Source organism: Oncorhynchus masou, chromosome 32 (assembly GCF_036934945.1).
Source record: "Oncorhynchus masou masou isolate Uvic2021 chromosome 32, UVic_Omas_1.1, whole genome shotgun sequence".
NCBI classification, from domain to species: Eukaryota; Metazoa; Chordata; class Actinopteri; order Salmoniformes; family Salmonidae; genus Oncorhynchus; species Oncorhynchus masou.
The window spans coordinates 35,063,251-35,078,046 of NC_088243.1; the positions used below are offsets into that span (position 1 = coordinate 35,063,251).

General features: G+C 44.1%; 1 protein-coding gene across 3 annotated transcripts in view; it reads right to left on the minus strand.

Annotated features, from left to right (window-relative positions):
• The window catches only part of LOC135526008 (rho guanine nucleotide exchange factor 10-like), a 104,902-nt gene that overhangs the window by 55,308 nt on the left and 34,798 nt on the right, over nt 1–14,796 (minus strand). For all 3 annotated transcript variants that reach the window (XM_064954026.1, XM_064954025.1, XM_064954027.1), the window contains 2 exons: nt 9,819–9,934; nt 7,671–7,798 (listed from right to left, as the gene is read on the minus strand). In XM_064954026.1, coding sequence (XP_064810098.1) covers nt 7,671–7,798; nt 9,819–9,934 — 244 coding nt within the window. The remainder of the gene's footprint in view (nt 1–7,670; nt 7,799–9,818; nt 9,935–14,796) is intronic.

The window sequence follows — 14,796 nt, forward strand, 5'->3', positions numbered from 1 at the left end:
TTGGCCCTCTTTCTGGGACTCACCCACAAACAGGACCAAGCCTGACCTGCTGAGGAGTGACGGACTTCATCCAAGCTGGAGGGGTGCTCTCATCTTATCTACCAACATAGACAGGGCTCTAACTCCTCTAGCTCCACAATGAAATAGGGTGCAGGCCAGGCAGCAGGCTGTTAGCCAGCATAGTGGAGTCTGCCACTAGCACAGTCAGTGTAGTCAGCTCAGCTATCACCATTGAGACCGTGTCTGTGCCTCGACCTAGGTTGGGCAAAACTAAACATGGCGTTGTTCGCCTTAGCAATCTCACTAGGATAAAGACCACCTCCATTCCTGTCATTACTGAAAGAGATCATGATACCTCACATCTCAAAATAGGGCTACTTAATGTTAGATCCCTTACTTACTTACTGGGTCCTGTGTGGCTCATTATAGTCAATGAACTAATCACTGGGGCCACCCATAATCTTGATGTGATTGGCAAAAGCGTCTGCTAAATGGGAAACATGGCTTCAAAGGCAATTATAATTCAATGAACTAATCACTGATCATAATCTTGATGTGATTGGCCTGACTGAAACATGGCTTAAGCTAATTTACTGTGTTAAATGACCATATCCCTGGCTACACTAGTGACTATATCCCCGTCATCCCGGAAAGGTGGAGGTGTTGCTAACATTTACGATAGCAAATTTCAATTTAGAGAAAAAAAAATGACGTTTTCGTCTTTTGAGCTTCTAGTCATGAAATCTATGCAGCCTACTCAATCACTTTTTATAGCTACTGTTTACAGGCCTCCTGGGCCATATACAGCGTTCCTCACTGAGTTCCCTGAATTCCTATCGGACCTTGTAGTCATAGCAGATAATATTCTAATCTTTGGTGACTTTAATATTCACATGGAAAAGTCCACAGACCCACTCCAAAGGGCTTTTGGAGCCATCATCGACTCAGTGGGTTTTGTCCAACATGTCTCTGGACCCACTCACTGTCACAGTCATACGCTGGACCTAGTTTTGTCCCATGGAATAAATGTTGTGGATCTTAATGTTTTTCCTCATAATCCTGGACTATCAGACCACCATTTTATTACGTTTGCAACAAATAATCTGCTCAGACCAAGGAACATCAAAAGTCGTGCTATAAATTCACATACAACACAAAGATTACTTGATGTCCTTCCAGATTCCCTCTGTCTACCCAATGACACCAGAGGACAAAAATCAGTTAACCACCTAACTGAGGAACTCAATTTAACTTTGCGCAATACCCTAGATGCAGTTGCACCCCTAAAAACTAAAAACATTTCTCATAAGAAACTAGCTCCCTGGTACACAGAAAATACCCGAGCTCTGAAGCAAGCTTCCAGAAAATTGGAACGGAAATGGCGGCACACCAAACTGGAAGTCTTCCGTCTAGCTTGGAAAGACAGTACCGTGCAGTACCGAAGAGCCCTTACTGCTACTCGATCATCCTACTTTTCTAACTTAATTGAGGAAAATAAGAACAATCCGAAATTCCTTTTTGATACTGTCGCAAAGCTAAGTAAAAAGCAGCATTCCCCAAGAGAGGATGACTTTCACTTTAGCAGTGATAAATTCATGAACTTCTTTGAGGAAAAAATTATGATTATTAGAAAGCAAATTACAGACTCCTCTTTAAATCTGCGTATTCCTTCAAAGCTCAGTTGTCCTGAGTCTGCACAACTCTGCCTGGACATAGGATCAAGAGAGACGCTCAAGTGTTTTAGTACTATATCTCTTGACACAATGATGAAAATAATCATGGCCTCTAAACCTTCAAGCTGCATACTGGACCCTATTCCAACTAAAGTACTGAAAGAGCTGCTTCCTGTGCTTGGCCCTCCTATGTTGAACATAATAAACGGCTCTCTATCCACCGGATGTGTACCAAACTCACTAAAAGTGGCAGTAATAAAGCCTCTCCTGAAAAAGCCAAACCTTGACCCAGAAAATATAAAAAAAACTAAAAATCGGCCTATATCGAATCTTCCATTCCTCTCAAAAATCTTAGAAAAGGCTGTTGCGCAGCAACTCACTGCCTTCCTGCAGACAAACAATGTATACGAAATACTTCAGTCTGGTTTAGACCCCATCATAGCACTGAGACGGCACTTGTGAAGGTAGTAAATGACATTTTAATGGCATCGGACCGAGGCTCTGCATCTGTCCTCGTGCTCCTAGACCTTAGTGCTGCTTTTGATACCATCGATCACCACATTCTTTTGGAGAGATTGGAAACCCAAATTGGTCTACACGGACAAGTTCTGGCCTGGTTTAGATCTTATCTGCCGGAAAGATATCAGTTTGTCTCTGTAAATGGTTTGTCCTCTGACAAATCAACTGTAAATTTCGGTGTTCCTCAAGGTTCCGTTTTAGGACCACTATTGTTTTCACTATATATTTTACCTCTTGGGGATGTTATTCGAAAACATAATGTTAACTTTCACTGCTATGCGGATGACACACAGCTGTACATTTCAATTAAACATGGTGAAGCACCAAAATTGCTCTTGCTAGAAGCATGTGTTTCAGACATAAGGAAGTGGATGGCTGCAAACTTTCTACTTTTAAACTTGGACAAAACAGAGATGCTTGTTCTAGGTCCCAAGAAACAAAGATCTTCTGTTGAATCTGACAATTAATCTTAATGGTTGTACAGTCGTCTCAAATAAAACTGTGAAGGACCTCGGCGTTACTCTGGACCCTGATCTCTCTTTTGAAGAACATATCAAGACAATTTCAAGGACAGCTTTTTTCCATCTACGTAACATTGCAAAAATCAGAAACTTTCTGTCCAAAAATAATGCAGAAAAATTAATCCATGCTTTTGTCACTTCTAGGTTAGACTACTGCAATGCTCTACTTTCCGGCTACCCGGATAAAGCACTAAATAAACTTCAGTTAGTGCTAAATACGGCTGCTAGAATCCTGACTAGAACCAAAAAAATTGATCATATTACTCCAGTGCTAGCCTCCCTACACTGGCTTCCTGTCAAAGCAAGGGCTGATTTCAAGGTTTAACTGCTAACCTACAAAGCATTACATGGGCTTGCTCCTACCTATCTCTCTGATTTGGTCTTGCCGTACATACCTACACGTACGCTACAGTCACAAGACACAGGCCTCCTAATTGTCCCTAGAATTTCTAAGCAAACAGCTGGAGGCAGGGCTTTCTCCTATAGAGCTCCATTTTTATGGAACGGTCTGCCTACCCATGTCAGAGACGCAAACTCGGTCTCAACCTTTAAGTCTTTACTGAAGACTCATCTCTTCAGTGGGTCATATGATTGAGTGTAGTCTGGCCCAGGAGTGGGAAGGTGAACGGAAAGGCTCTGGAGCAACGAACCACCCTTGCTGTCTCTGCCTGGCCGGTTCCCCTCTTTCCACTGGGATTCTCTGCCTCTAACCCTATTACAGGGGCTGAGTCACTGGCTTACTGGGGCTCTCTCATGCCGTCCCTGGAAGGGGTGCGTCACCTGAGTGGGTTGATTCACTGATGTGGTCATCCTGTCTGGGTTGGCACCCCCCCCTTGGGTTGTGCCATGGCGGAGATCTTTGCGGGCTATACTCAGCTTTGTCTCAGGATGATAAGTTGGTGGTTGAAGATATCCCTCTAGTGGTGTGGGGGCTGTGCTTTGGCAAAGTGGGTGGGGTTATATCCTTCCTGTTTGGCCCTGTCCGTGGGTGTCCTCGGGTGGGGCCACAGTGTCTCCTGACCCCTCCTGTCTCAGCCTCCAGTATTTATGCTGCAGTAGTTTGTGTCGGGGGGCTGGGGTCAGTTTGTTATATCTGGAGTACTTCTCCTGTCCAATTCGGTGTCTAAGTGTGCGTTCTCTAATTCTCTCCTCTCTCTCGGAGGACCTGAGCCCTAGGACCATGCCCCAGGACTACCTGACATGATGACTCCTTGCTGTCCCCAGTCCACCTGGCCTTGCTGCTGCTCCAGTTTCAACTGTTCTACCTTAATAATAATAATAATATTATTATTATTCGACCATGCTGGTCATTTATGAACATTTGAACATCTTGGCCATGTTCTGTTATAATCTCTACCCGGCACAGCCAGAAGAGGACTGGCCACCCCACATAGCCTGGTTCCTCTCTAGGTTTCTTCCTAGGTTTTGGCCTTTCTAGGTAGTTTTTCCTAACCACCGTGCTTCTACACCTGCATTGCTTGCTGTTTGGGGTTTTAGGCTGGGTTTCTGTACAGCACTTTGAGATATCAGCTGATGTACGAAGGGCTATATAAATACATTTGATTTGATTTGATTTGATTTCCTCCAAACATAACAATGGTCATTATGTCCAAACAGTTCTATTTTTGTTTCAGCAGACCAGAGGACATTTCTCCAAAAAGTATGATCTTTGTCCCCATGTGCAGTTGCAAATTGTACTCTGTTCCAAAACTGCCATTTAAAAAGAAAAGCCAGTGTCTTCTTCCTTGCTGAGTGCCATTTCAGGTTATGTCGATATAGGACTCGTTTTACTGTGGATATAGATACTTTTGTACCGATTTCCTTCAGAATCTTCACAAGGTCCTTTGCTGTTGTTCTGAGATTGATTTGCACTTTTCGCACCAAAGTACGTTCATCTCTATTAGACAAAGCGCTCCTTCCTGAGCGGTAAGACGGCTGCGTGGTCCCATGGGGTTTATACTTGCGTACTATTGTTTGTACAGATGAACGTGGTACCTTCAGGCATTTGGAAATTGCTCCCAAGGACGAACCAGACTTGTGGAGGTCTACAATATTTTTCCCTGAGGTCTTGGCTGATTTCTTTGGATTTTCCGATATCAAGCAAAGAGGCACTGAGTTTTAAGGTAGGCCTTGAAATACATCCACAGGTACACCTCCAATTGACTCTAATGATGTCAATTAGCCTATCAGAAGCTTCTAAAGCCATAACATAATTTTCTGGAATTTTTCAAGCTGTTTAAAAAAGGCACAGTCAACATAGTGTATGTAAACTTCTGACCCACTGGAATTGTGATACAGTGAATTATAAGTGAAATAATCTGTCTGTAAACAATTGTTGGAAAAATTACTTGTCTCATGCACAAAGTAGATGTCCTAACCGACTTGCCAAAACTATAGTTTGTTAACAAGAAATCTGTGGAGTGATTGAAAAACAAGTATTAATGACTCCAACCTAAGTGTATGTAAACTTCCGACTGCATGGGGAGTTGCGACAAGCGACGAGCCGTTTTATATGAAAGCCCATACACGCCACCCCAAAAAATGTACACATTGCATTGCTTCGTGATTTGTCAACTCGTGCACACTGAATCTGTGCTTCAGTCTGATTAACTGCAGCCTATACCAGCCACAGGTAGCTTAGATCCTCTCTGATCCCATCTGGGCCTGGTCAGGGGAAATGAAGCGGTAACGTCATGTATTTATAGCCTAAGATATGTATTTATAGCCTAATATAGGCCCCTTTATTTGTGTTCTGAGAAAATATAAATGTCATCAAATTTGGTTTATATTCCATTTTGGGGGGCTACCTAGGTCTATTACAACCAAAATTATTGACTGGAATGAATCAAACACCACAAGCAAGTGATGACATACTGTGTGAATAACTTTTTAATTACAAATGCAATGGCCAACATGATACAACTCTGCATAAAGCAAGCTCAGCCCTGTTATTAGTTATATTGTCCAATCGTAGTTGCTGTCTCTTTTTCTGTGTAAAGGACCCTCCCCCCGTTCCACTGTTCTGACCAGCAAACAAATTCTGAGCCGGTTTGAACGCCAAAAAAAGTAACGGTTTAGATCATTCCTTTTTAAACTTATGAAATACATTTTTTGGTACATTTAGCTTGACATTAAATTACTTGACCAATGGATAGAGCAGCTTTCTATGGAACGGGGAAGCTATGTACATGCATTGGACAGACAAGGCTAAGGGGATACCTAGTTAGCTGCACAACTGAACTCATTCAACCGGTTACTGGCCCAAAGCTCCTAACCACTAGTCTACCTGCCGCCCCTATAGTGTAGTGTTGGGTGCGACTGAAATATTGCGGGTGTGGAAAGAGCTGGGCATGAAGCACTGGGCATCTTGTTATGACATACATTATCTGAATTAGGCCCACAGAATTATACCTACACAGGAGCGGCTTCTACGTAGGAACTTTGAATGTTTTTGTACTTCAAAGAGTTGGCTTGACTAACTTTGAACCAGAGCTAGCCCTTGACCATGACTCAGATCCATTTCAGTTTGAGAGCCAGACCAGAGCTAGCCCTTGACCATGACTCAGATCCATTTCAGTTTGAGAGCCAGACCAGAGCTAGCCCTTGACCATGACTCAGATCCATTTCAGTTTGAGAGCCAGACCAGAGCTAGCCCTTGACCATGACTCAGATCCATTTCAGTTTGAGAGCCAGACCAGAGCTAGCCCTTGACCATGACTCAGATCCATTTCAGTTTGAGAGCCAGACCAGAGCTAGCTAGCTTGCTAACAAGATTGTGTGTGTAGAGCGGCACCAGAATTAAAATAAAAACAAAACTTACTTTTCATAGTTAATAAATTCAATGTCAAACCTGATAACTATAGTATCCTTAACTAGACTTGAAAAAGTTAATATATTGTTCTCTAATGAAACATTTCTCTCCCTAATTTCTGAATCACGCCTGAAACGTCAGTAGCTACAGTAGACTATGCATGCTTCGGAAAGAGGGGCAGGTATTTCTACACAGATTTTCAGCTGGCAGGCAGAAACTGGAATAAGTTTGTGACAGTTTTACATAAGCACTTTGTTGCATTTATTATGGGACTGGGGGGGAAAAATGCCCAGAATGTAAAAGAACATTTTTAAGCGGTTAAAATAACAGTTCTGAAAATATCAGTTCTGTTATATATTAGGAAAATATCTACATTTCAGTTGTTTGAAAATCATTACTCTGCTATTACAATCTATATATTGCAGGAGTGTTGGCCTGGACGAGACAATTCTGATCACACTGCCATTCTCGGAGGGGGGGCAATTGTCGGGCGATCGTCGTGCGCTACCTCTGGAGACGGCGCTGGAAACGTGGATTTGCGAACTTGCCTCATTATTAAAAAAGTCGAGAGGGTATTCTCGCAAAACCTCTAGAGAGTCTGTCGTCATGTGAAAAGGGCCTTAGAGACAGCAGACAGACAGGGATGTGAGGTAATGGAAGCCAACGGTGTTTATAACAGCTAATAACAAACTCTCTCACTCCATCTCTCTCTGGAATGTGGTATTTTTTAGATGGAGGGATCAGAGAGGAATGACAGCAGCGTCTCAAAACGCAATGCCCAGGAGTAAGAGGTCATTTGACCAGTTAAAAACAACAGGCAGAGTGAGAGTCAACAAGTTCAAGGTGCCAGTGGGCCATGGAAGGACCATGTGGAGGGAGTACTCTCCTATAGTAATGAGTGGATGAAACAGCGGCACGGTCTTCTCTGAGGTGAGAGACACACTGATCCACAGCAGAGAGCTCGAACAGACCCAAATCATACCCAAATCATACCCCTGAGATCAGATTAGAACAAAACTCCAGTTGTTTATCCACCGGAATGTTCCCAATTCCTGGATGGTGAGAGGGGACAGTGAGGGAGTGAGGACATAGGGCCCTGACCTAGTGTGTGAGAGAGAGAGAGAGTGATGTGGGTGAGACACTGACTTGTCCTGTTTGCCAGGCAGCTGCAGCTGGATCCTACAGCGATCTGCAGCCCGGATCTCCTCCTCCTTCTTCAGAATGAGACGCTGCAGACCTGACACCCAGTCATGGGCCACCGTAGGGTTAACGTTCTACAAGAGAGAGGGATGAAGGGAGAAAAAAAGAGAGTCAGAAAGTATTACCACAAGACACTGCTTATAACATTGTCCATAATGTCAGATGAAAACCGTAATAGATCTAGTTTTCAAATCATGCCATTGGGCGAGCAGAGATTGACTCCACACACCAGCTCTTACAAATTGACCACAAATCCCCCCCCCCTCTGTGTTGTGTGTGTGAAACACATGTCTCTCTGTGTGCCTCTGGCCTGTTCTCTGCTCCCCCACCACTATGCCCTCTGTCTCTGACAGGACTCACATAGACAAACACTGGCTAGTTAAGTCTCACAGTCCAGCACCACACAGCGCTGTCTGGGCAAATTACTGTACACCAGACTAGTGTTTGTCAGGGCCCTCTCTCTCGCTCTGTCAGCTGGGGCCACAGCTCGACATGACACATCAAAACCTCAGGGACATATTTACACACAGGCAAATAATATACACTGGGGAAAAAAAGTATTTAGTCAGACACCAATTGTGCAAGTTCTCCCACTTAAGATGAGGCCTGTCATTTTCATCATAGGTACACTTCAACTATGACAGACAAAATCCAGAAAATCACATTGTAAAATGTTTTAATGAATTTATTTGCAAATTATGGTGGAAAATAAGTATTTGGTCAATAACAAAAGTTTCCCAATACTTTGTTATATACCCTTTGTTGGCAATGACAGAGGTCAAATGTTTTCAAGCCTTCGAAAGGTTTTCACACACTGTAACTGGTATTTTGGCCCATTCCTCCATGCAGATCTCCTCTAGAGCAGTGATGTTTTGGGGCTGTTGCTGGTGAACACGGACTTTCAACTCCCTCCAAAGATTTTCTATGGGGTTGAAATCTGGAGACCGGCTAGGCCACTCCAAGACCTTGAAATGCTTCTTACAAAGCCACTGCTTCGTTGCCCGGGAGGTGTGTTTGGGATCATTGTCATGCTGAAAGACCGAGCCACGTTTCATCTTCAATGCCCTTGCTGATGGAAGGAGGTTTTCACTCAAAATCTCACGATACATGGCCCCATTCATTCTTTCCTTTACACGGATCAGTCGTCCTGGTACCTTTGCAGAAAAACAGCCCCAAAGCATGATGTTCCCACCCCATGCTTCACAGTAGGTATGGTGTTCTTTGTCCTCCAAACACGACGAGTTGAGTTTTTACCAAAAAGTTATATTTTGGTTTCATCTGACCATATGACATTCTCCCCATCATCTTCTGGATCATCACAAATGTAGCAAACTTTACACGGGCCTGGACATGTCTGGCACTGCAGGATTTGAGTCCCTGGCGGCGTAGTGTGTTACTGATGGTAGGCGTTTGTTACTTTGGTCCCAGCTCTCTGCAGGTCTTTCACTAGGTCCCCCCGTGTGGTTCTGATCATTTTGACCCCACGGGGGAGATCTTGCGTGGAGCCCCAGATCAAGAGAGATTATCAGTGGTCTTGTATGTCTTCCATTTCCTAATAATTGCTTCCACAGTTGATTTCTTCAAACCAAGCAACCAGTCTTCCCAGCCTGGTACAGGTCTACAATTTTGTTTCTGGTGTCCTTTGACAGCTCTTTGGTCTTGCCATAGTAGAGTTTGGAGTGTGACTGTTTGAGGTTGTGGACAGGTGTCTTTTATACTGATAACAAGTTCAAACAGGTGCCATTAATACAGGTAACGAGTGGAGGACAGAGGAGCCTCTCAAAGAAGAAGTTACAGGTCTGTGAGAGCCAGAAATCATGCTTGTTTGTAGATGACCAAATACTTATTTTCCACCATAATTTGCAAATAAATTAATTTAAAAAAAAATCATACAATGTGATTTGATTTTTTTCTCTCATTTTGTCTGTTATGGTTGAAGTGTACCTATGATGAAAATTACAGGCCTCTCATCTTTTTAAGTGGGAGAACATGCACAATTGGTGGCCGACTAAATACTTTTTTGCCCCACTGTACTTGTATTTTCACTCACAGAAAACAAGCCTTAAAATGAATGCAGCGATAAATGTTGCTCACCTGGTAGTTTCCCTTGAGGCTACCGATCATGCTGGAGATCTGGTTGACCAGGCTGAGGTCGTGAATGAGGTTCTGCAGGTCCTGGTACAGCTGGCCTGGACCCATGTACAGCTTATCTGGAAAGAGAGACAATGAGAAGTTGAATAAACTATCAGCTGCCCTGGGCCCATGTACGCCTTCTCGACTAGGACTATCCCTGTCAACAGAAAAAATATATGTTATTACCAATTGAAGTTGGTAATTGAAGTAAGTTGTGATTGACAAATCTGAACCCATAGCCCATCTCCAACCATTTACCCAAGAATATGAGCCATAAATAGCTCAAAGGAAATTCCTGGGCATTGAAAGCAGGAGGTCAAATAAGACCTACTGCCAGACAAAGATCAATAACAGTCAGAACTGTTTCCCACAGAGATCTGCGACATGTGAGCAAACTCACTGAACCACAGTGACGGAGTGTGTGTATGTGCTTTGTGAATGTTTTCACTTGAGTACTGTTACCTAACAGCAGTTTCCTGGGGCCAAGCTATTCTCTGCTGTTCCATGCACGTGTGTGTGTGTGTGTGTGTGTGTGTGTGTGTGTGTATATATAAACGTGTGTGCGCGCATCTTTGTAGATTGCCTAACCAACAAGCCAGTGAAGTGAGTGATTACTGTGTTTCTGTGGGTCCAGCTCAGGACAACGGACTGCTTTGTTTGTCAGCGCTCAGCCTGTAAATGACAGAGACACAGACAGAGAGTCTGACTCATCAGAGAGAGAAAGAGAGCGAGGGGCCTCTTGTAGGCTCTGCCAGCACATAGCCTTCTCTCTAGAGTGAAGCTCACATTAAAACCTCCAGCATAGAGAGGATGACCCTCCTCGTCTTTCAGACAAGCCTGCTGACAAGTCATCATACGATACAATTTACACTGCAGCATATGGGACTATTAGCTAACAAGTAAGCAGGGAAGAGCTTAAAGATCATTTCACCATATGACTTTTTCAACTTCTATCTTGTCACTCTCATAAGGCAGCAGATTAGAACTTGGAGGGGAAGGGTTCATGTGAATATCTGGCACCAGGATTGTGGGCTCTACATGGCCCTTCACACTGGCCTAGTGTTCCAGCTCCATGGCAACTGCTCCAGTCTTCCCCATGGCTGGCCCAGAGAGGACCCTCAGATAAACCTCTACCATGTTTGCACGTCACTAAAATGTACATACAGGAACCTAATTCAGGGACTCGCTCTTCATCATGTACCAAAACATCATTCCACATATGAATATATCCAGGTGACGGTGTATCACTTAACTGTTGTACTGATACAATATTTCAATTTTTCAGACAATATTTTGTTTGGTTGAAAGCATAGACAAGTATATGATTAAAAGAACAATTTCTTCGATTCTGAAGCATGTAAAAAAAATGAGATGGCGTTTCTGCTCTATTGGGCTAATTGCCTTGTCTAATGGTGTCCAAATATTCATGCCTCATCTGTCTTAATGAAGTCTGAGTGGTTGGAACCAGGTCAGAACAGAAACGCTGAAAAAGCTTCAGTCGTGCTCTTTGGCTTGTCATCCTTGGGAATTCCACAGGCCACGATTCATCTCCATGCTTATGAAAAAGGTTGTTATTATAGGCTCGGACAGGCACTGATACAGGATATAATGAGAGTGAGTGCAATGGACAAGTACCCTGGACTGGTGCCGCCCACCCACCTCAACCATTACTGTGCTGTGTGTTACAGGTACATGGACCTACACAGCATCATGGCTGGTCATAAAGTAATGGATTATACCAGGAGTGAAATGCAGAAGAGACTGGCAAAGCCATTACAACGAGGGCCCAAACCCCTCAATTAGGCCTTTGTGTGAAGGTCCTGGCACACTCACAAAGCTTGGAAGAGCCTGTGACTTCTTCAAGTAACCGGGATCTTTGGATGATCCCTCGACCTGCTTTATCACATATTCCCCAAGACTCTCAACTTCTTACAATGTGGAACTATGACAGGCTCAGCCAGAGGAACAAAGGGCCATGGTTTATTGTTTGAAAGTCTTTGTCAATTTAACTGACCCATCTCTCTTGGTGGTCCCAATTAGCTAAGCGGAGCACAACAGACGTGAGGTAGGCACGCAGACATCCAGAGCAGAGCACAGGGAACTGTGACATCATATGCTGGACAGTGTTTTCATTGCCTCTTTGGTAGGCAGGTCACCAGTGGCTTTGGCAGAACATACTGGAATATGGTGAGAGACAGACAGAGAGAAGAGAGAGAGACAGACAGCGGCTGAGTGTAAGGGTTTTCCCACTTAGCCAGTTCAGAGAGACAGAGGACTGACTGGGGGAAATCATCTAATCGGTATTGATGAAATCAGGGGGGGTGACATGGCCTGATCCATTTCTGTCAGGTGAAAATTACCATACTTGGTCTTCAATTCTAGTTCTATGTGAAATTGAATTAGCTAACATTACCGAGGAGAACCAGACTGCTATTCAGTACATATGGATCATCTCAGGGCAATTGGTTACTGGGGGTCTAACCTAGGTCAGGACTAGACAGCTGGCTAGACCTGCCTGTCTGTCGGTCCAGATGCTGCTGTTGACCGTGCAGTTTTCAGCCCCCGTCAGGCCGTCTGTGGCAGACTAGAGGGCAGATGGAGGGATAACGGGTGGGTGAGTGGGTAAAGCCTTCCTCTTGCTTCGGTTCAGCGGGCAGTGCTCGCGTACTGCCTTAAAAAGACCTTCGCTTGAAAACTGAGAAAAAGCAGCAATAGTATTGTTTTTCCATGTTGAGATGCTGTAGCCAGTATACGGCAGTGTAGCCTAGTGGTTAGAGCATTGGACTAGTAACCGAAAGGTTGCAAGTTCAAATCCCCGAGCTGACAAGGTACAAAATCTGTCGTTCTGCCCCTGAACAGGCAGTTAACCCACTGTTCCTAGGCCGTCATTGAAAATAAGAATTTGTTCTTAACTGACTTGCCTAGTAAAATAAAGGTAAAAAAAAATAAAAATACACCTTTTCAAAATCGTCAACATTAATCTAAGATAGATTGAGTTGTCATTAATAGTGATATCTTAGTCACGCAGTCTAACTAAGATGTTTGGTTGAATGACAAAAACTGAAATGAAGAATCCCTACTGTTGACCAATCATCAACAAAGGGGTGTAGACTTCGGCTACCGACTTGAGCTTGCATCGAGAAAAAATGTGTGGACGAACAGCCCAAAAAAAAACCTTGCCAAAGACTAAAACGAAAAGAAAAAATATATAGAATATATGCACAAACTGTTCCAAACTATTTTGGATAGGAAATATGCCCACGCCTTAAGAGGCTTGGGAGAGGAGGGGAGACAGAGTGGCAGTTGGGCAGTCAACGAGAGAGAGGAGAGGAAAGCTTGCTTATCCCCTGGCATTTCAGTGGGTAAGAGGATGAGTGAAACAAAAGGAATGGCCCAAATGGTCAACTTCACCCAGGGTCCTATGCTTTAAGAATATTGATGGAGAGCAGAACAGTAGATAACTAATGGACTCTTAAATAACACACGCTTATGCACAATTACATCCATTTGCAACCTCTCACTCAACGTCAACAAAACAAAAAGGAGATGATCGTGGACTTCAGGAAACAGCAGAGGGAGCACCCCCCTATCCACATCGAAGGGACAGTGGCGGAGAAGGTGGAACGATTTAAGTTCCTCGGCATACACATCACAGACAGACGGAAATGGTCTACCCACACAGACAGTGTGGTAAAGGCACAACGCCTCTTCAACCTCAGGAGGCTGACAAAATGTGTCTTGTCACCTAAAACCCTGACAAACTTTTATAGATACACAATCGAGAGCATCCTTTTGGGCTGAATCACCGCCTGGTACGGGAACTGCACCGTCCTCAACCGCAAAGCTCAGCAGATGGTGGTGTGGTCTGCACCACATACCACCGTGGGCAAATTACCTGCCCTCCAAGTCACCTACAGCCCCTGATGTCACAGCAAGGCCAAAAAGATCATCAAGGACAACAACCACCAGAGCAACTGCCTGTTCACCCCGCTATCATCCAGAAGGCGAGGTCAGTACAGGTACATCAAAGCTAGGAAAGAGAAACAGAATCTATCTCAAGGCCATCAGACTCCTAAAGAGCAATTACCCAGAGAGGCTGCTGCCTACATAGACTCATGACTAGCCACTTTAATGGATCACTAGTCACTATCAATGCACTCTAAATAATGCCACTTTACTAATGTTAACATATCCTACATTACACATCTCATACGTATATACTGTACCTTGTACCATCTATTGCATCTTGCCTATGCTGCTCGGCCATTGCGCGTCCATATATTAATATGTACATGTTCTCATTCTATCCCTTTAGATGTGTGTATTATGTCAGAACTAGAAGCACAAGCACTTCGCTACACTCGCATTAACATCTGCTAACCGTGTGTATGTGACCAATAGAATGTGATTTGATGTAGACCGTCATCCTCCTCCAGGCATGTGAGTCAAAAGGGCTACTAACAAACTATAGAGTCATCTCACATCACCGTGGCTAAACGTCATTGTACAGTAGAACATACCCCTGGTAATACAACTAAAGAGTCAATATATCAAAGGGATGTGGCAGGGGATACGAAGGAGTTTCAACGACTTTACACACATGTAGTGGAGTAGATCACACGAGCACCACAGACGGGACGGACAGAGAGCAGCAGGCAGCGGAGAGCGAGGTGGAATCAGACGGTGGTAATGACTGCTCGGCCACATCCTGCCACGCACAGAAAACCACACCTACGACTAGCATACGTTAAAGCAGTTACTCCACAGCGTCAGTGGAGGCTAATGAGGGGAGGACGGCTCATCATAATGGCTGGAACGGCGTAAATGGAATGGAAACCTTGGTTTTGATATATTTGATACCATGCCACCCATTCCGGTCCAACCATTACCACAACCCCGTCCTCCCCAATTAAGGTGCCACCAACCTCCTGTGCATAAC